This window comes from Equus quagga, chromosome 3, assembly GCF_021613505.1.
Source record: "Equus quagga isolate Etosha38 chromosome 3, UCLA_HA_Equagga_1.0, whole genome shotgun sequence".
Classification (NCBI taxonomy): domain Eukaryota; kingdom Metazoa; phylum Chordata; class Mammalia; order Perissodactyla; family Equidae; genus Equus; species Equus quagga.
The window spans coordinates 89,804,817-89,826,421 of NC_060269.1; the positions used below are offsets into that span (position 1 = coordinate 89,804,817).

General features: G+C 36.7%; 1 protein-coding gene across 3 annotated transcripts in view; it reads left to right on the plus strand.

Moving 5' to 3' along the window:
- Positions 1-21,605, plus strand: part of HELQ (helicase, POLQ like) — a 51,561-nt gene that overhangs the window by 22,943 nt on the left and 7,013 nt on the right. Inside the window, exons 12-17 of one of the 3 annotated variants that reach the window (XR_006887982.1) lie at positions 6,483-6,741; positions 7,995-8,152; positions 13,998-14,096; positions 17,789-17,898; positions 20,261-20,374; positions 21,153-21,287. Coding sequence is in view for 2 of the 3 variants with exons in the window: in XM_046656867.1 (XP_046512823.1) it covers positions 6,483-6,741; positions 7,995-8,152; positions 13,998-14,096; positions 17,725-17,898; positions 20,261-20,374; positions 21,153-21,287 (939 nt within the window). In the remaining variant the exon portion in view is untranslated. Of the gene's footprint in view, positions 1-6,482; positions 6,742-7,994; positions 8,153-13,997; positions 14,097-17,724; positions 17,899-20,260; positions 20,375-21,152; positions 21,288-21,605 lie in introns of those variants that run through there. The other 2 variants (XM_046656867.1, XM_046656868.1) reach the window with 2 other exon arrangements.

A 21,605-nucleotide genomic window follows, 5' to 3' on the forward strand; every position in this document is an offset into this window, starting at 1 on the left:
TGAGTTAAACCTCTTTTTTAGGGTTATTCTTAAGTGAATTTTAACTTTGTGCCCTGGTCACTTGGCCACAGAGTGGCAAAGCCAAGGTTTGAATTCAACTTTGTCTAGCTACAAAACCAGTGCTCCTAACCCACTGTGCAGTTTACCTTCCTTAACCTGAACAGTTTAAGTGAAAACACAAAAGGCAATTAATGAATAAAAGATACCATGAGACAAGCTTTTGAGTCCCTTCAGATGCATGGTGAAATATTATAATATCCCCTGGCGGTTTGGAAGAGTGAAAGTCTACAGGAAGTAAAAGAGTTAGTGCTGGGTGTTGAAGGAGATAGAGGTTTTAGATGAGCAGAGGGAAGGGCTAAGCCATTCCAGGTACTTAAAATAGAATCAAAGATGAGAAAGCTTAAAATGATGTGAGGTGACAGTCAGTCGACTGATGTTATAGCTGTAGAGGAGGGCTGAAGATCCTGAAGAGTAGAAGTTGGGGGGAAAGCTTGGGCCAGACTGTGTGCTGTAGATTGAGGAAAATGGGAGAATATGCTTAAATACCAGACTGAAGAGCTGTGACACGGTCACTCTTCGGTGGAGAATTAGTAAAAGTGTTCTTTGGTTGTTTAGAGCCAGGGCTCAAATATTGCACAGACCTGTGTCCTGGTCCCAGCTCTGTCTCTTATTACCCTGGGCAAGTTACTAACTCTCTCTTGAACCTCACTCACTTTCCTTATCTATGAAATGGGGATGATAGTATGCAGAAGTATTGCAAGACTAGTTTGGAAGCGGTTGTAGTAATTCATGTATAATGTAATAAAGACCTGCAGTAGGAGGATTGCCAAGGAATTAATAAAGGAGGGAGAGAGATCTTGAAGATCATCAAGTCTTATTACATTTATATGTTAGATTAGGTAACAGACTCAGAGAATTAGTGATTAGTTTAAGGTCATTCGATGAGTTATGGTTTAGATGGGAGTATAATCAGGTTCCTGCCTTGCTGGCTTGTACTCTTTCCAGTGTGCCATTGTGTCTGTGGAACACTCACCAAATGCACATGAAGCATTCATCAAGGTGGACCATATTCTGGGCCATAAAACAAGTCTCAGTCAATTTCAAAGGATTGAAATCATATACAGTATGGTATCTAATGACAACAGACTTATAGTATACATCAATAATAGGAAGATATTAGGGAAATACCCAAATATTTGAAAATAAATAGCATACTTTGACCTGTAGTCAAAGTAGAAATCACAAGGAAAATGAGAAAATATTTTGAATGGAGTGAAAATGAAAGCAAACATATCAAAATTAGTAGCATGCAGCTAAAGAAGTGCTTAAGAAGAAGCTTGAAATGCTTATTAGAATACAAGAAAGATCCAAAGTCAGCGACCTAAGTTCCACTTTAGGAAGCTAAAAAAACACATGCAAAACCCCCCCACAAAGTAAGTAGAAGGAAGGATGTGATACAGCTAAAATTAGGAATCAATGAAATAAAAAATAGACAAACAAGAGAAAAAATTAATGAAACCCACAAACTAGTTCTTTGAAAAGATCAGTAAGATTATTGATTGAATTGATGAAGAGGAAAAGAGAGAACATATAAATTACCAATATCAGGAATGAAAGGAGGGTCATCACTAAAGATCCTGAAGATACTAAAAGGATAGTAAGGGTTTATCCTTGAATAATTGTATCCTTGAACACTGAAAAATGAATTCAATAACTTAGATGAAATGGAGAAAATTCTTGAAAGACGCAACTCCCAAAATCAACTGAGGAAGAAGTAGAAAATCTAAACAGACCTGTATCTATTAAAGAAATTAAATTTATACTTTAAAACCTTCCCACAAAGAAAAAGCTAGGCCCAACCAATTTCACTGGTGAATTCTATCAAACATTTAAGGAAGAAATAATACCATTCGTTCACATGTCCTTCCAGTAAGGAGAGGAAGAGGGAACAGTGCTCATCTCATCTTATGAGATCAGCATTACTCTAATACCAAAACTAGGCAAAGATAAGACAAGAGAAAACTACAGGCCAATATCTCTGGTAGACGTAGATTAAAAAAATCCTTACCAAAGCGTTGGTAATCCAGCAACACATTTTAAGAGCAATATGCCATGAGCAATCAGTTTATTCCAGTAATGCAAAATTGGTTTAACAATTCAATCAGTGTGATTATCCATTTGACGGAATTCAACACCCATTCATGATAAAAATTCAACAACCTAGGATTGAAAAAGAACTTCTTCAACCTCCTAAAGAGTGTTTATTAAAAAAAACTATAGGTAACATCACACTTAATGGTGAAAGACTAAATGTTTTTCTTCCTAAGATCAGGGAAAGAAAAGATGTCTGCTCTCACACTCCTGTTCAACATGTATCAGAAGTTGTAGCCAGTACAATAAGACAGGAAGAAAAATAAAGGCATACAGCTTGGGAAGGAGGAAGTAAAACTGTCTTATTTTGGTGACATTGAGTTCAAGAAAAAGCCAAAGGAATGTACAAAAAAACTAGAGTGTAATTAGCAGTATCACAGGATACAGGGTCAATGTACAAAACTCAATTGTGTTTCTATATACTCGCTACAAATAGTTGGAAAAACAATTCCATTTACAATAGGATCAAAAAACCTGAAATACTTAGGGATAAATTTAACTAATATGTATCAGACTTATACACTGAAAACTATAAAGCACTGCTGGGAGAAATTAAAGAAGACCTCAATAAATGGAGAGAGATACCATGCTCATGAACTGGAATACTCAATTTTATTCAGATGTTGCTTCTTCCTAAATTGACCTATAAATTCAGTGCAATCCCAATCAAAATCTCAGAAGGCTTTTTGGAGAAATCGCAGGCTGATACCGGAATTTATTTGGAAATCCAGAGGAGTAGAATAGCCAAAAATAATGTTGTAAAGAATAACAAAGTTACAGGATTCATACTACTTGACTTCACGACCTGCTGCAAAGCTTCAGTATTCAAGACAGTGTGATATTGGTGCAAAGATAGATGTATAGACCAGTAGAAGAGTGAGTCCAGAATTAGACCCACACATACATGATCAACTAGGGTGCCAAGATATTTAAATGGAGAAAGGATAATTTTTTTGATAAATGGTGCTGGAACAATTAGATATCCACATGGGACAGCAAAAAAATTAACCTTTACTCTTACATCACACTGTTCAGAAAAATTAACTCAAAATGAATCATAGACCTAAACTTAAAAGATAAAATAAAACTTCTAGAAGAAAATGTAAGAGAAAAATTGTCCTTTCTTTGGGCTAGGCAAAAGTTTCTTACGTGGGAAACAAAAATCATGAAAGAAAAAAATCAATTAAATTGACTTCATCAGAATTAAAATTTCTCTTCAAAAGACATTACTAAAAACAAGAAAAGGCAGGGGGTAGTATTCATAATACATACATCTGAAAATTTTGTACATGTCACGAGTTAAGACTCAGCAAAAGGCAATAGAATTGGGAGAGAGTTGGAGCTTCCCTTGAGACCAGGGCACTCCGGTAACAGGGAGACTGGGGGAACTGTCTTGGCCACAAGGGTGTGGTTCTACCCGCCTGCTGATGCAGGATCCGCAGGGCATAGCTGTTGCGTTTCAAGTCTGTTTTAACAGCTGGAGTGCAGCAGCAAGAAGTCCAGGCAACAGTGGGTTCAGATTAGCAGGTAAACAGCTGGTGTTCTAAGCCTGCGCACGGGAGGCAGGACTTGAGCTGCTGGGCCCTGATCTGAGGACAGGCCATCTGGTTCCTCCTGCTCCTCAGGTAGGAGTTCACAACACAGCTCTAGTTGTGGAAGGAGACTGGAATTCCAGACAGGGTGCAGAACCAGGAAAGTCTTTACAGTTAGAGTTGAAGCAGAAGTCAAGTCCTCTGGACTGGAACAGCCAGGGGGGATGGGGTGAGAGGCAAGAAGGGCAAGAATGTGAGGTCAGGAGGCAGGAGGGTAGAGGTGAGCCTCTGCTGATGGAGAGACTAGGTCTGTACTTTGGGGGAAGAGAAAGAAAGTCCAGGACTTGGTAAGAGAACATACCATTTGGGCCATAGGATTCAGGGAGCCTCCAGGTGTTTATTTATCACACTCATGTTTCAGACACCCTCTAGACACTTTATATGTTTTATCTCTGATTCTTACATGCCTTTGAATTAAGTAATTTAACTCCCCTTTTGCAAAAAAGGAATCCGAGGCAAAGAGAGGCAGGTTGTGTAGGCTGCTTTCAACCACATCCCTGCACTCGCACGCTCTGGGCCGTGCTCCCACAGTCTCTTGCCTGGATCACTGTAATTGTCCCCTGACTGGTCTCCCTGCATCCACTCTGCCCTGCCTTCCCACATCTCTCCAAATAATTCTTCACATGGATTGATCTTCTCAAAACATAAAATCCAAATGTGTAACCCCCTTCTGCTTAAGATTTGTCAGTGGGTGTTTCCCTATGCTTTTAGGATTAAGCCCAAATTCCTTATCATGGTCTAAGTGGATCCAAAATCCACTGTGGGTTTGGCCTCTGGCCATCTCTCCATCCTCATCTCTCCCCAGCCTTCTCACACCCTGCACTTTAGTCATACTGGCCTTCTCTTTTCCTTTCTCAAACACACTATGCTCCCTCCTCACCCATCTCACCTCCCCATCTCCAGTTTCGTTCCCACCCCCCCCACCTTTGTCCCTTAACGCCCACTCAACCTTCAGATTTTAACCGTCGCTCCCTCAGGGAAGCCTCCCTATGGCTCTTGGTCCAGGCAGTCTGTTGTGTGCCTTCTAGAACCACGTTCCTTTCCTTTAGTAGCACCTGACAGTGTGTAATTGTATTCTTGTTAGGACAATTATGTGGCTAATAATTTTACCCCACTGGAATAAGCCCTGCGAAAGCAAAGGCCCATGTTTATTTTCGTTTATCACTGAATCCCAGGACCTGGCATGTGGTTGGCACCTGGTAAACACTTAAATTAGTGAATGAATTGACTTTGGAGTTGGGAGTGGGTGAGCGTGCAGGTTGGAGCCACAGTGGAGAGTGCAGCTCTGAGAAACTGAGAGGCAGAGGCTGGCCCGGCGGATTTAAATCATGTGTCTAAAAGTTTTTCACACAGGGGTAGAAAGATAACGTGTTGGTAGCAAGAAAGATCAAGTCAAGGGTTTTGGGGGTTTTTTTTACCCCCAGTGTTAACTGTAATCAACCAAGTAGAAAACAATACAGAAACTGAATACGTTGTTAATCTATAAAGTGAGTGTCAGTTCTTGAATATCTTAAAAGTGCAATTTTAGCTTAATTGAATACTATATTAAAAATTATTTTTATTAAAAGGAGCAGCAGCAATAGAAAATGTCTATGCTCCATAATATTTTTTGTTGCTCCTTATATTGGTTTAATATGAAATAGCTATTTAAGTTTTCCAGTTAAAATGTCTTCAGAATTGTAAGAGAAATATGCTTATTGATTGACTATATTTTAGTATAACATGCTGATTTCATTGAAATTGGCTAATATAAAATTATTCTAATTCAAAGTCAACTCGATATCTGAATACCAAGTGGAGGATTCAGTATAACTTATGATCGCCATTATAAGTTTTACATAGTGAATAAGGGGGAGAGAAAAGGCAGCAACAGAATAGGAAAAGGAGATGCGAATGAGAGACACAAAAAGAGGTAGAAAACTGCTATTTATTTTTAGGTAATATCAGGGAAGGTATTGCCTGATCTCGTTTTAGTGGAGACTTTCAGTTGTATTTTCCATGTGTTTTTTTTTTTTTTTTAATATAACTTTTAGAGCTAAAGAATGCTTTCACAGGTGTCTGGAAAGGGATGAAGGGAGGGCTTCTGAAGGAGGCTAAGTGAGAATTAGTGATAATTGGTGGGTGAATAAACAGAGAACACAGCTCTGGAGATACTGTGAAAAATCATACAAAAACCTAGGGAGGGTTGTGTTTGGTTTTCTTTTTCTTCTTCTTCTTCTTCTTTTTTTTTTTTTTGTGAGGAAGATTGGCCCTGAGCTAACATCTGTTGCCAATCTTCCTGTTTTTGCTTGAGGAAGATTGTCGCTGAGCTAACATTTATGCCAGCCTTCCTCTACTTTGTATATAGTACACCACCACAGCATGGCTTGATGAGCAGTGTGTAGGTCTGTGCCCAGGATCTGAGCCCGCCATCCCTGGGCCACCAAAGCGGCGCATGCAAACTTAACCACTATGCCACCTGGCTAGCTGCAACCTAGGCAGTTTTTGGATGAAAAATATGTAGGTGTTTTCATAAAAAGTATGAATATGGTAACTATCTTCTCTCTTAAATTGTTTCTTCTTGTTAATTTAAAAATGCCATTATAAAATTACTTTTATTTATGCAACTTATGTAGATTTTATGCTAATTTTTTATTTAAATACCTTTGAAGTATGGAAAAGAGTTATCATCTTGATGTGCATTCAAAATGATGTCTTGAATTAAGGAAAATGCTCCAATGATGTCCCAAATTGTTTCAGATTGCAACAAATCTTGATGACATATATCACTTTATGAGTGGTACATTTTTTGGTGTTCAGCAAAAGATTTTGTTGAAAGAAAAAAGTCTCTGGGATATAACTGTTGATTCACTTAGATACCTGACAGAAAAAGGACTCCTACAAAAAGACACTATTTTGACTGAAAAAGGACTTCTACAAAAAGACACAATTTGTAAGTCTGAAGAAGAGTTCCAATATAGTTTTCAAATTACAAAGTTGGGACGAGCTTCTTTTAAAGGTAAGAGTTTACCTAAATCTCGTTGTTAATCTGAGGAAATACATTGGAAAAACAGAAATTAAATTATTCTGTTAATTTAAATTGGATTTGTAATTCATATTAATAACATCACTCTTATAAATTGTCAAACTACTTTAACTTTAAAAAGTTGGAAAATGTTTTGAATTATAAGTAATTTAGAATACTCCAGAAGTATATAGAGAAAAAGATGGTTATCCCTTCTTCACACTCCGTCCCCCAGCAGTCACACAAATCTTAATATTCTACCAAGAATAACAATTTGGTGTGTATCTTTCCATTTTTGGTACATTTCATTTTACTTCAATGCCTAATACATACATATATACAGGTTTAAGATTTTTTAAGCTTTTGTTTTTAAATAAACAATCATTTATATTATTCCAGAACTTGCTTTTTTGCTTAATAGTTTAGAGATTGTTTCATGACAGTGCATAGTTTCTTTGTTAATGCTTATATCATAAATCATAATGATTATATTATGTCATAAATTCACATTTACTTAATGAAAAATAATACCTGTCTATTCTTAAAAAAAAATCCTTAACACTCAAAACTATGTAAACGAAAATCCCATATTCCTGTCCCATTTCCAATCTCCTAGGGACTACCACTGTTAACAATTTGATATATCTCCTTGCAAATATTTTTGTGTGTATGTATATATTTATATCTGTATGTATATGTGTGTGTGTATACATATATACACATACATATGTGCATATGCACATAGTTTATTTTTTTAAATGGAATCATAGTGTAAGTATTTTTTGGTACCTTGCTTTTCTCACTTGTAAAATTTCATGAGCATCCTAACTTGTCGATCCCTTTAAAGCTAGCTCATTTTTCTTTTAATACTATACTAATCCATGTTATGGATACCATAATTTGTTTAACCATTCCGCTACTGATGGACATTTGCCCTGTTTCTGATTTTTCTCAGTTATAAACAAGGCTGCATGACATCGCTATTTGTGTATTTTTGGATATCTGTGTAAATATTTCCCTGGGTTAGATTCCCAAAAATAGAGTAGTTGGGCTGGAAAGTATATACTTATTGAATGTTGGTGGATATTATCAAAATGACTCCAAAATAGTTGTACTAAATTACATAATAAGAGTCTTTGAAGACTTTTTGCTATATTTAGGTAACTTATAAACAAGACTTTCTTTAAAATCACTGCTTTCCCCCTTTGGTGATTATAAAAGATTAAATATTTGTATCTTCCTTTTAGGAACTATAGATTTGGCTTATTGCGACGTTCTCTACAGAGACTTGAAGAAGGGTCTAGAAGGACTTGTGCTTGAAAGCCTTCTGCATCTGATTTACCTAACAACTCCCTATGATATGGCTTCTCAGTGTGACCCTGATTGGATGGTATACTTCAGGCAGGTGAGAATATAAGATTCTTTGAGATAGGCTGCTTTGTTCTTTAAGATGATATGATTTTCATCAAGTGATTATTCACTTTTTTTCTCTATTAAAATGTATTTGAAATTGGGCCTTTTGTCTTTCAGTTTTTAAAAGAGTAATATGGCAATAGCATTTTTGGTTTAACTTAAATATTACTTTTCTATTAAATATAAACATGTTGATTATCAAAAAAAAATAAAGATGCAGAAGAGAAAAAAGGATCATTCCTGGTCCCATTCCCCCAAAGATAATTACTGTTATGATTTGGTGACCACTTTATTTTATAATGTGTAAGATGTAAAGAAACCTGTGATGCTGTCTCTGATGATTGAGAGTTTAATTCCATGAAATCTCTATCAGAGCCAAGCATGATGATAAACCAAACCCAATGATGTTAATACCTGAGAAGGAATATCAATTTTATTGCCAGTAGCAAAATGGAACAGCTCCTGCTTATTACAAAACCAAGTGGTAGAGTAGTCTATTACGATTTTACTGTGAACAGGGTAGACAGATGAGCACATCCTAGGCAAAAGTGGTATGCGGCTTTCAGTTACAGGAAATTAACTTTCTTTTTTTATTTTATTGAGGTCATAATAGTTTATAACATTGTGAGATTTCAGTTGTATGTTATTATTTGTTAGTCACATGTATACGTGCCCCTTTACCCCTTATGCCCACCCCTCAAACCCCTTCCCCGCTGGTAACCACTAAACTGTTCTCTTTGTCCATGTGTTAGTTTATCTTCCACATAGGAGTGAAATCATACAGTTTGTCTTTCTCTCTCTGGCTCATTTCACTTAATATAGTACCCTCAAGGTCCATCCATGTTGTTGCAAATAGGACGATTTTGTCTTTTTTATGTCTGAATAGTACTCTATTGTATATATACACCACATCTTATTTATCCATTCATCAGTCAATGGGCACTTGGGTTGCTTCCATGTCTTGGCTATTGGAATAATGCTGCAATGAACATAGGGGTGATAAGTCTCTTTGAATTGTTGATTGCAAGTTCTTTGGATAAAGACCCAGTAGTAGCATAGCTGGGTCATATGGTATTTCTATTTTTAATTTTTCAAGAAATCTCCATACTTTTTTCCATAGTGGCTGCACCAGTTTGCATTCCCAAAGCAGTATATGAGGGTTCCCATCTCTCCACTTCCTCTCCAACATGTGTTGTTTTTTGTCTTGGTAATTATAGCCATTCTAATGGGTGTAAGGTGATGGCTCATTGTAGTTTTGATTTGCATTTCCCTAATGATTAGTGATGTCAAATATCTTTTCAGTTACCTGTTGGCCATCTGTATATTTTCTTTGGAAAAATGTCTGTTCATATCCTCTGCCCATGTTTTGATTGGGTTGTTTGTTTTTTTGTTGTTGAGTTGTGTGAGTTCTTTATATATTTTGGAGATTAACTCCTTGTTAGATATTTGATTTGCAAATATTTTCTTCCAGTTGGTGGGTTGTCTTTTCATTTTGTTCCTGATTTCCTTTGCCTTGCGGAAGATACTTAGTCTGATGTAGTCCCATTTATGATAAAACTCAATAAAATGGATTGAGAAAGTACCTCAAAATAATAAAGGCCATATATGACAAACCCACAGCCAACATCATACTCAATGGGGAAAAACTGAAAGCCATCCCTCTGAGAACAGGAACAAGGCAAGGGTGCTTGTCTCTTTTTTTCTTAGTGAGTCTGGCTAAGAGTTTGTCAATTTTGTTTATCCTCTCAAAGAGCCAGCTCTTAGTATCATTCATCCTTCCTACTGTTTTTTTTTAATTTCAATTTCACTTATTTCTGCTCTAATTTTTAATATTTCCCCCTTCTGCTGAGTTTAGGTGGTGTTTGTTCTTTTTCTAGTTCTGTTAGGTGTAGTTTAAGATTGGTTATTTGAGATTTTTCTTGTTTGTTAAGGTGGGCCTGTATTGCTGTGAATTTCCCTCTTAGGGCTACTTTTGCTGCATCCCATATGAGTTGGTATGTTGTATTTTCATTTGTCTCCAGATATTTTTTGATTTCTCCTTTAATTTCTTCAGTGACCCCTTAGTTGTTCAGTAGCATGTTGTTTAGTCTCCACATATTTGTCACTTTCCCAGCTTTTTTCTTGTAGTTGATTTCTAGTTTCATAGCATTATGGTCAGAAAAGATGCTTGATATGATTTCAATCTTCTTAAATTTATTGAGGTTTGCCTTGTTTCCCAACCAGTGGTCTGTCTTTGAAAATGTTCTGGGGCTGGCCCCATGGCTGAGTGGTCAAGTTCACGTGCTCTGCTTCAGCAGCTCAGGGTTTCACCGATTCAAATCCTGGGCGCAGACATGGCACCACGCCTCGAGCCATGTTGAGGTGGCATCCCACATAGCACAACCAGAAGGCCTACAACTGGAATATACAACTAGGTACTGGGGTGCTTTGGTGAGAAGAAGAAGAAGAAAAAAAAAGAAGATTGGCATCAGATGTTAGCTCAGGTGCCAATCTTTAAAAAAAAAAAAAAAGAATGTTCCATGTGCACTTGAGAAGAATGTGTTTTCTGCTCTTTTGGATGGATTGTTCTATATGTGTATATATATATATATATATATATATATTAAGTCCATCTGATCTAGTTTTTTGTTTGAATCCACTATTTCCTTGTTTACTTCCTCTCTGGATGATGTATCCATTGATGTAAGTGGGATATTGAGGTCCCCTACTATTACTGCGTTGCTCTTAATTTCTCCTTTTAGATCAGTTAGTTGCTTTATATACTTTGGTGCTCCTGTGTTAGGTGCATATGTATATTTATAAGTGTTATGTCCTCTTGGTGGAATGTCCCTTTTATCATTATATACTTCTCCTCTTTGTCTCTCATTGTCCTTTTTTTTTTTTTTTTTTTTTGGTGAGGAAGATTGGCCATGAGCTAACATCTGTGCCAGTCTTCCTCTATTTTGTATGTGGGATGCCACCTCAGCATGGCTTGATAAGCAGTGTATAGGTCTCTGCCTGGGATCCAAACTTGTGAACACTGAGCTGCCAAAGCAGAGCACATGAACTTAACAACTATGCCTCGGGCCAGCCCCCTTCATTGTATTTTTTATCTTGAAGTCTACTTTGTCTGATGTAAGTATGGCAACACCTGCTTTCTTTTGTTTGCTATTAGCTTGGAATATTGTCTTCCATCCCTACTCTGAGCCTGTTTTTGTCTTTAGAACTGAGATGTGTTTCCTGGAAGCAACATATTGTTGGGTCTTGTTTTTGAATACATCCAGCAACTCTTGTCTTTTGATTGGAGAATTCAGTCCATTTACATTTAGAGTGATTATTGATATATCAGGGCTTAATACTGTCGTTTTATCACTTGTCTTCCAGTTGCTCTGTATCTCCCTTGTTTCTCATCCCATGTATTTCTGACTGCCAGTTCAATGTGGTGGTTCTCTATGATGGTATCCTCAGTTTTCTCTGTATTTATCTTTTGTTTCTCTGTTCGGATTTCTTGTTTAGTGGTTACCATGAGGTTTGTATAATAGATTTCATAGGTGCAATAGTCCATTTTGTGACAGCCTCTTATTTCCCTTCCTCTTCCCCTTCTAAGTTATTGTTCTCACAAATTATTCTTTTTTGTGTTTGAGTTTGTGGTTAAACTGAAGTGATTGTAGTTATTTTTGATGTTTTCCTTCCCTTTATCTTTAATGTTATAATTAAGTGTTTGCTAGCCTCTTCTGGTAGAGAGCTGCAGTTTTCTGATTTTTGTCAGTCTATCTCCTTGCTCAAGGCTTTGTAAATCCTTTCTTTCTTTTTTTTTTTTTCAGATATGAAGGACTGGATCATTTCTTGTAGTGGGAGTTTTGTGGTGATGAATTCCTTCAGCTTTTGTTTATCTGGGACAGTTTTTATTTCTCTATCATATCTGAAGGATGTTTTTGTTGGATAGAGTATTCTTGGCTGAAAGTTTTTGTCTTTCAGAATTTTGAATGTATCATTCCAGCCTCTCCTAGCCTGTAAGGTTTCTGCTGAGAAATCCGCTGAAAGTCTGATAGGGACTCCTTTGTAAATTATTTTCTTCTGTCTTGCTGCCCTTAATATTTTTTCTTTATCATTGACTTTTGCCAGTTTTACTAATACATGCTTTGGAGAAGGTCTTTTTACACTGATGTAATTGGGAGTTCTTTTAGCGTCATTTACTTGTAATTCCAGCTCCTTCCCCAGCTTTGGGAAATTCTCAGCTATTATTTCTTTGAACAAGCTCTCTGCTCCTTTCTCCCCCTCTTTTCCCCCTGGAAAACCTATAATCCTTATGTTGCATTTCCTGATGGAGTCAGGTATTTCTCAGAGAATTTCTTCATTTCTTTTTTATTCTTAGTTCTCTCTCCTCCTCCACCTGAAGCATTTCTATATTTCTGTCCTCTAAATTGCTAATTCTGCCTTCCACAATATCAGCTCTGCTATATAGGGACTACAGATTTTTCTTCATCTCATACATTGCGCTTTTCATCTCCAACATTTCTGATTTTTTTTAATAGTTTCAATCTCTTTTTGTGAAGAATTCCCTCTGTTCTTTAATTTTATTCCTGCTTTCATTGAACTCTGAGTTTTCTTATAACTTGTTGAGTTTTTTCTGATAGCTATTGTGAATTCTCTGTCATTTAGACTGTAAATTTCTGTGACTTCAGGATTGATTTCTGGGTACTTGTCATTTTCCTTCTGGTCTGGAGTGATAATATACCTCTTCAGGCTATTTGATGGGGCAGATTTGTGCCATCGCATAGCAGTAGCATCTCATCACAGATGTCACCTGCCACCACTGAGTGGGAGGACAGGAGCTATGAATTCTGAGCCTGCCACAATCCCTGGCAGCTGTGCCCATCCTTTGGAAGCTGTACTGACAGGGTCCATCTGCGTTTTCCCACTGGCCTCTGCTGCTGTACACATGTAGGCATGCAGGCACTCTGGCAGGGGTCCCTGGCTCTGGCCAACCAGCCGAGCTGGTGTGCCAGGAAGGTGAAGGGGTGCTTTCTTTCACGTGCATGATCCCAGGGGTGCTCCTGCTCTGTACTCGCTGTCTGCCCTCCTGGGCTGCTCTGCTTGATAAAGATGCCCTTGCCATTGCTTAGCCTCCTCAGTGTGGAGCATTCCCACAGGCTAGGAGGCAGCTCCAAGAGTGAAGGCGTTCCCACAGAAGGCTGCCCATTCTCCCCTCTCCTCTCAGAGCTGCATGCAGTCCTTTGCCCTAGATCACTGCATGTCAGGAAGGGAAAGGAGATCTCCTTACCTCCTTCCGCTGCCTCCTGGCAGGGGGCAGGGGAGCATCCAGCACCTCCACCCTCAGATGTATGACTGTGTGGATCTCTCAGACATTTCTTGTGTTGTGTGAATGTCCTCTGTTCGTTTATGAGTGTCCTTTTCATTGTATCTTAAGGGAGAGAGTCTAAGGGAAGAGCTCACTCCACCATGATGCTGATGTCATTCACGCTCACCTTTCTTCTTAATATCATATTTTTGAATTGTTACTGTAAGTTTTTTTGAGCAGTACTATATATTACAGTTACTTTCAAAAGCTTTCCCTCTTCTCCCTCCCCCTAGACATCTCCAGTAGTCCATGGAAACCATAATCCATAGTCACAGTACTTGCGACCATGTCTTTAAGTAATTCTACCAAAGTATGTTATATTTTAATAATATATTTTTTAAGCTTGCAATATTTATAAATAAAATTTGTGTTGTTTTTTGATATCCTTTAAATCATGAAAATGTAATATCACAGGAAATTCTGGATTTGGTTCAAATGGCAGACTTTTAAAAGTTACCATTTGATTTTTCTACATCTGTATTCTTTTTCTATGTAGTTTAGCCAGCTCAGTCCAGCAGAACAAAATGTAGCTGCTCTTGTTGGAGTCTCTGAAAACTTTCTTGGGAAGAAAGCATCAGGCCAAGCTATCAAGAAGGTACCATAGTCTTTTTCTCCTTCCTAATGACTAAGTTTATTTAACAAAAATTAATGCTGTGGTATCATCTCCTTTGTTGACTTGATCTTTTTGTTTCACATTTTTTAAGTTTTGTTTCTCATTTTACTATTTAAAACATCTGAGGCTGGGGCCAGCCCAGTGGCACAGCAGTTAAGTGCACATGTTCTGCTTCTCAGCGGCCCAGGGTTTGCCGGTTTGGATCCCAGGTGCAGACATGGCACTGTTTGGCAAGCCATGCTGTGGTAGGTGTCCCACATATAAAGTGGAGGAAGATGAGCATGGATGTTAGCTCAGGGCCAGTCTTCTTCAGCAAAAAGAGGAGGATTGGTGGCAGATGTTAGCTCAGGGCTAATCTTCCTCAAAAAAGAAACATCTGAGGACCAGAAATTTAATCATTTTTTTAAAACAGTATTTATTTTGGGTTGGTGTGGTAGCCCTTTTTTTGCATCTTTGTATTTCTGAAATATTCTTTCATGCACATAGAAGGCTTTTATCACAGGAAAAGGTAAACCTTATTAATCTATTTTTCTTAGGTTTCTTATGGCTTACGTTATAAAAATTATAAAATATTTATAAAATGTTTTTACAATATTATATAATTCTGAAAAAAATTTAATTCAAAGGAGAAAAATATATTTTCTAAAAATGTTTTATTAGGCATTCTGCTTGGTATCAGAGATGCTAAGATAGGACAGGTTTGTCGTTTTTGTTGTTACTGTTTTTTCGTTGTCCTCAGAGAACTCCCAGTTTAGTACATGAAGTACATAAAGCATTTTAGAAGCTTCAAGCAGATAAGCTAATATTCTTTTGTGTGATATCTTATATTTTAGTGTTTTAAAATTCAGTCAACAAGCATGAAGCCAAGTGTCTAGTGCATACACTGACATTAAGACAAGTGGAAATAGTTCTTTGGAAAATATGCCTTCAAATTCCTTAAGTTAATATCATTTCTCCCCTCATGATATACTTTTTTTCATTTTTAATTTTCTTTGGCAATCCAATATTCATTGAAACCTAATTATTTTACCTACCATTTCCCTCCAATATCTTTTAAATTTTCACAAATAGTAGTAATTTCATTTTGAAAAATGGAAGATGGTGTTTACTTACCTTTGAATTGAATGGTGCTTCTGTCCCATGTATTGCTGTATCATAGAATTATAGATCTCTGTTTAGTACTTCAGTATTCATGTTATCACAGCATTTAGATTGGGGCTATCACCTCAGAAATGGCTCTATTGTTTGCCCTTCAAAATGTTGAATTAGAGGCCGACCCCGTGGCCAAATAGTTAAGTTGTCTCACTCCGCTTCAGCAGCCCAGGGTTTTGCTGATTCAAATTCTGGGCGCAGACATGGCACTGCTCATCAAGCCATGCTGAGGCAGCGTTCCACATGCCACAATTAGAAGGACCCACAACTAAAAATACACAACTATGTACCGGGGGGCTTTGGGGAGAAAAAGGAAAAATAAAATCTTTAAAAAAAACATTGAATTAAATATTTCTTAAAACAAAACTGTTATATCAAACTCTAAAATATAAAATAAAAACAAAACCATACTAATTTGGAACTAATTACCAAATAAGCATTTACAGAATCTTATTAGAATACTGCATCTTTTTAAACTTGAATCAGAATTTATTTTTGTTACATTTTATGAAACACAATCAATAAATGTTTGTTCAATTGATAATTAAGTATTTAAAATAGTGTGGGCATGAAAGTATCTTAATTAAGAGTGGTTTAGCTAATAGTTTAATGTTTTGAAGGTTTCTTTTTCTTAAATTCTTAAATTTCTTAATTCTAGAAAAATGTTTCTTTTTCTTAAATTTTATTTACTTAAAATCTGATTTCTCCACATGGAAAAAGGCTCTCCCTTTTTAAAAACATTTCTTATAAAAGATCTTGAAATTGGCATAAAGCATCTTATCTTGCCATGTAGTATAATCATATCATTTTTCTTGGCTTAGAAAATACATTCCAAGCAAAATCTACATTAACTCAATTTATAGTTAATAATGCAGGTGCACTAAAATTGGGAAATTTAAAAGCAATCTTTTCCTACTTGTTATTCAACTTACACTTTTTTGGCTTAATGCTTTTAGATAGAGTGATCTAGTATCAACATTCAGAATCTGTAATTTGTACACCTTTGATATGTCACCCTAAGTTTTCATTGCAAACATTCTTTTACTATGGTAGATGGTGTAATTTCATATCTTATACTTACCTTTTCTCTTTCAAATTCATCCTTGTTTCCCTCTGATTTTAAGTATGAGTTACTCAGTTTCTAAGTTAGCTTGATATTAGCTATGAAATACTTTACACAAAAGTATAGTCAGTAGACGCCAGAGGTAAAGGTAGGTACAGAAAACAAACTGTCAACTACAGGAAGCATTTTTCTTCTTCACTGTTTTAACTTTGGAAACGTTAATTATTTATCATGACCATTTGAAAATCCTGGAACCTAATGTTTCCTCATAGTTCACAATATAGACAGCTTGTTAATATATTTAAATAAATGCAGCAGGGCCTGCCCCGTGGCCAAGTGGTTAAGTTCACGCACTCCACTTTGGTGTCCCAGGGTTTTGCCGTTTCCGATCCTGGGCGCAGTCATCACCACTCATCAGGCCATGCTGAGGCAGCATCACATAGCACAACCACATAGCACAACCATAAGGACCTACAACTAGAATATACAACTATGTACTGGGGGGCTTTGAGGAGAAGAAGAAGATTGGCAACAGATGTTAGCTCAGGTGCCAATCTTAATAAATAAATTAAATAAATAAATAAATGCAGTTGTCTACTTTAGAATCACGATCACACACCTGTACAGTCCATAAATGCCATAGTAAATGTCAAGGTCTCCCCAGCTCCTTCCCTTCCTGTATTCTTTTTCTAGGGCAACAGTAACAGATTAGCACAAGCTGACTGTCTTAAAACAACAAATTTATTCTCTCATCGTTCAGGAGGCCAGATGTCTGAAATCAAGAGGCTGGCAAGGTCAGTTCCTTCTGGAGGCTCTGAGGGAGAAGCCGTCTTGCCTCTCCCCTAGTTTCTGGTGGTTGCCAGCAGTCCTTGGTGTTCCTTGGCTTGCAGACTCCTCCAGCCAATGTCTGCCTCCATCTTCACATTGCCTTCTTCTCTGTGTCACTCTGTCCTCTCTTTGAAGGGCACCAGTCATTCAATAAAGAGCCCCAAATGGCCCACTGTACATCCAATATGATTTCATCTCGAGATACTTAACTAATTAGATCTGCAAAGATCCTATTTCCAAATAAGGTTGCACTCACAGGTACAACGGGTAAGGACTTGAACATATCAGGGCAACACACAGTTCAACCCTCTATACGCCCTATAGAAAGAAGTTTAATTTAAATTGGAAACAGTTTGGCATATCTCTCTTTTTATACTTGGAAAAATGATAACCAATTTGAATTAATCTAAAGTACAAATGTTAGAAATCGGTTTTATTTCTGTGGAATCATTCTGTCCTTACTCTCCTGTGGTACAACTTCGTTCACTTTACCATTTGTCCAATTTGAATATAATGTACATTTTTAGCAGGTCCAGTACATAAATTTCTTTGATTGTGTCTTTCTAGAAAGTGGACAAGGGCGTTGTCAATAGACTATACCTGTCTTTTGTTCTTTTTACCTTGCTCAAAGAAACCAACATTTGGAGTGTGTCTGAAAAATTTAATATGCCTCGAGGATATGTACAAAATCTTCTCACTGCAGCTGCCTCATTCTCATCTTGTGTGCTACATTTCTGTGAGGTAATTCCATTGAATTCCATACTTTTTGCATCTTCTTGTTTTAACTGTTAATAAACTCATAAACCAGTTACTGTTTTCTGTTGACTTATTATGTTATACAAAGCACTCAAAATTTATTTAAACTATATCTTTGCTATTATCTGCTTACAAAAATACTATATACATACTTATGGTAAAGATACAAAAATGACAGGATTGGGGCTGGCCCGGTGGCTCAGTGGTTAAGTGCACACGTTCCGCTTCAGTGGCCTGAGGTTCACCAGTTTGGATCCCGAGTGTAGACATGGCATCTCTTGGCAAGCCATGCTATGGCAGGCATCCCACATATAAAGTAGAGGAAGATGGGCATGGATGTTAGCTCAGGGCCAGTCTTCCTCAGTGAAAAGAGGATTTGCAGCAGATGTTAGCTCAGGGCTAATCTTCCTCAAAAAAAACAAAAAAATGACAGGATCAACTAAAATATATAATGAACAAGTAGAAACCATCTAGTTATCCCTACTTTTAGAACCACCGTTAATAGTTTCAAATATTTGGAATCAACTGTTAAAAATGACATTTCTCCATTGATGTGTGTTCTGTGTGATTGTCTTTCTCGTGAGTGATAACCATGTAAAGTATTGATGACCAATATCCAACAGCTACCTCATGACTGCTTAGTACCGTGTTCTCTCGATTGCAACGGTATTTTACCATTTTTGCTTCTAACGTCAGGCAGCTGCTAGGTTTCTACATCAAATATTTTGTTTATAAAATAACTCAAGAAGAAAGCGTTATTTTAGCCATATGCCTTTGGGATGGATTTGTTAAACACTACTAAAAGAAGCTTTCACATTTTCCTTAAGTGACACAACAAAGCTTACCAGACTTTTCTACCCAGATAATTTTTTTGATGAATTTATAATATGAGCCATTTTTGGTACATTTAAATTTCTTCTTTTTTGGGTGGCATAATAATTCTTTCCATATTTGTTTCTATACTTAAATTTTTTTAACTTTTTTCCCTATGAATTCTACTTTTAAACTTAAAATCTACTTCATTTGCACTATCTTAAACCTCCATATTCTGTATATGTATATGGCAGTTAATTATCATGCGTACTAATGGAGTAACTAATTCAAAAATATTTCACTACAGAGTGAATGATAATTAGTTTAGCAAATTTACCTTTCTAAATATCTTTTATTTATGCTGATTTTTAAATATTAGCTTATACTCCCTAATCACACACTGGCTAAGCAGTAGACAAAAATTGTAGATAATAAGGAGAAGCTAGCCTTGAAAATGTGTTTTCTATGTTTGTAGGTCTTTATATTTATAGATGCTTTTCCTAATATTCTGGCCCTTTGTTTTACTTAGGACTATAAGGACTTAAGCCTTATCGAATTGTTCAAGTAAAAGAATCTATTGGTTGAACTTGAAAACAAACTATAATTTGATGGTTGATGCTAGGATCAATCTACATGACAGCCTGTGTTCTCATCAATGTGTTTTCAATAATTTAAAGTGTTTTTTTCTTTTTAAAAATTATGTAAGTGGTATAAACTAGTACACCAATCATATTAGTCAAGATAGTTTTAACTACAAGTAACAGAAAAACCCCTTAGAAGTTTAAACAATAAAGAAAAATGATTGTCTTATGCAACAGGAAAGCCAGAGCTAAGATAGTTCCAGGGTTGATTGATTCAATAGTTCTATTCAAGGTTTTGTTTTGTTTTTTTTACTCTCCCATCTTTAGTGCATTGACTATTTTCCTAGTGGTCACAAAATGGCTAACTAGTGCTGTTCCATGCATCACATACTCTCACAATGATACCCAAACATTATAAAGGAAACTTAAAAAAAAAAAAAGCTGCTATTATAGAAAATTTCAAACATGTAAAATAAGACAAAGTAATATGATGAATACCCATTTACCCACAAGCTTTAATAATTATCGACTTACGGCTTCCAATTATTATTTTAAATATTGCTGCACTGAGCATCATGTTGCATCTGAATCCTTCCATATTTAATATTTTGTCTTCAAGATAAATTTGCAAAAGTGGGAATTGTTTTCAGTAGTTTGGGAAAGAAAAACTATTCATTCGCTTCCTGATATTTTGATAAAAATGAGTAGAGCTCTCTTACTGACCTATTTTTCCATTTTCAATCTTTTTCCTCATCTCAAAACCAGTTCATCAAATTCCTCAGAGTCTCTGCCATGTTTCCTCATAATAATTTTGCTTGGAATCATTGTTCTGGCTTAACCCAAGTTCCAAAACTTACATAAAGGAGCATCCTCTCTGAGACCCGAGCCATACAGACTAAACTTTGAAATAACTTACCAGATTTAAATTCTGTGTCTGTCTTTGTGTTCTTCAGGAGCTTGAGGAGTTTTGGGTTTATAGAGTCCTTTTGGTAGAACTTACCAAGAAGCTGACTTACTGTGTAAAGGCAGAGCTGATCCCTCTCATGGAGGTGACTGGAGTTTTAGAGGTTAGTAACTTCCCAGTTTCCCAATTGAGATGATTTCAACTCACAGAAACATTATATTCTTTTAGTAAATTGCTGCCATGGCCTTGTTAATCTGGAAGTAGTCCTGATGAAAAATCACTTTTGTGAAAAAAAATAACAGTAGGTTTAGGGGTGACTCTCCCCAAATAGGTGTGCTACCGCTCACCCTTAGCATCTCTTCCTTCCTCCGCTCCAAGGAAGAGCTACCCCTGTCAGTTTAGACTCAGTGCTTCTCCACGGTAGGAGTGCTCAGGTGGTGACAAGGCGTATCTCCATTTCCTGAGAGAGTGAGAAGAAAGTATCCTCAGCTGGTTTTTCAGCTTTCTATTTTCGACCAACCCTTGATTTTAGTCTATTCTGTGTTATTCAGTTCTTGAATCAGAAGAGTTTGTCCGCTTGGGAAAACATACACACACACACACAAACAGAAAATGAGAACATTTTTAGAATATTGGACCAGTACGTTTTGTTTGGGGATCTGAAATAGTGCCATAGCCTAAGTGCCTCAGTGGGTTTCTCATTCCGGATTGCAGCGCACATCAGTTGACTTAAGCTGCACGGAAAGTTATCTTGCTGTCAGATTGGAACCACCCGAATGCATCTTTTCAAATTCCTCAGGATTCTGATATATCTCTTCATATTTACTTTATCTTAGTTTATTCCTATCTCTCACATGTGAATTTTTCCCTTCAATAGGACACTTAATTTTTTTTTCCTAATCCCAAATTCTAATCCTAATGGTTTTTGTAATACTTTTCAGGCTCGAGCAAAACAATTATACAGTGCAGGTTATAAAAGTCTGATGCACTTAGCTAATGCAAATCCTGAAGTGCTGATAAGGACAATTGATCATTTATCAAGACGCCAGGCCAAACAAATTGTTTCATCAGCAAAGGTAAGAAAGAAACCATTTTTTAACCTTTATGATATTTTGCAATATCTCCTTATACTTTAGACATAAAAACAAAAACTTTTAACTATAGACACAGAAGTGTATATTTACAATATGTGGATAAAAATAGTGCCTCTGTTATGATACAAGACTTGCTAAGAAAAGAAAAAGGACCTCCTGAAAAATAAACACAATTTCAGGAGTTCATCGAAGTTCAGGGAACTCTGGAGCGCATTGAATTCTGCCTCCCCCACCCTTTTCACAGGAAGTCCTTTCCTCAGCATCCCTGACATCTGATCTTCCCACCTCTGAACACCTTCA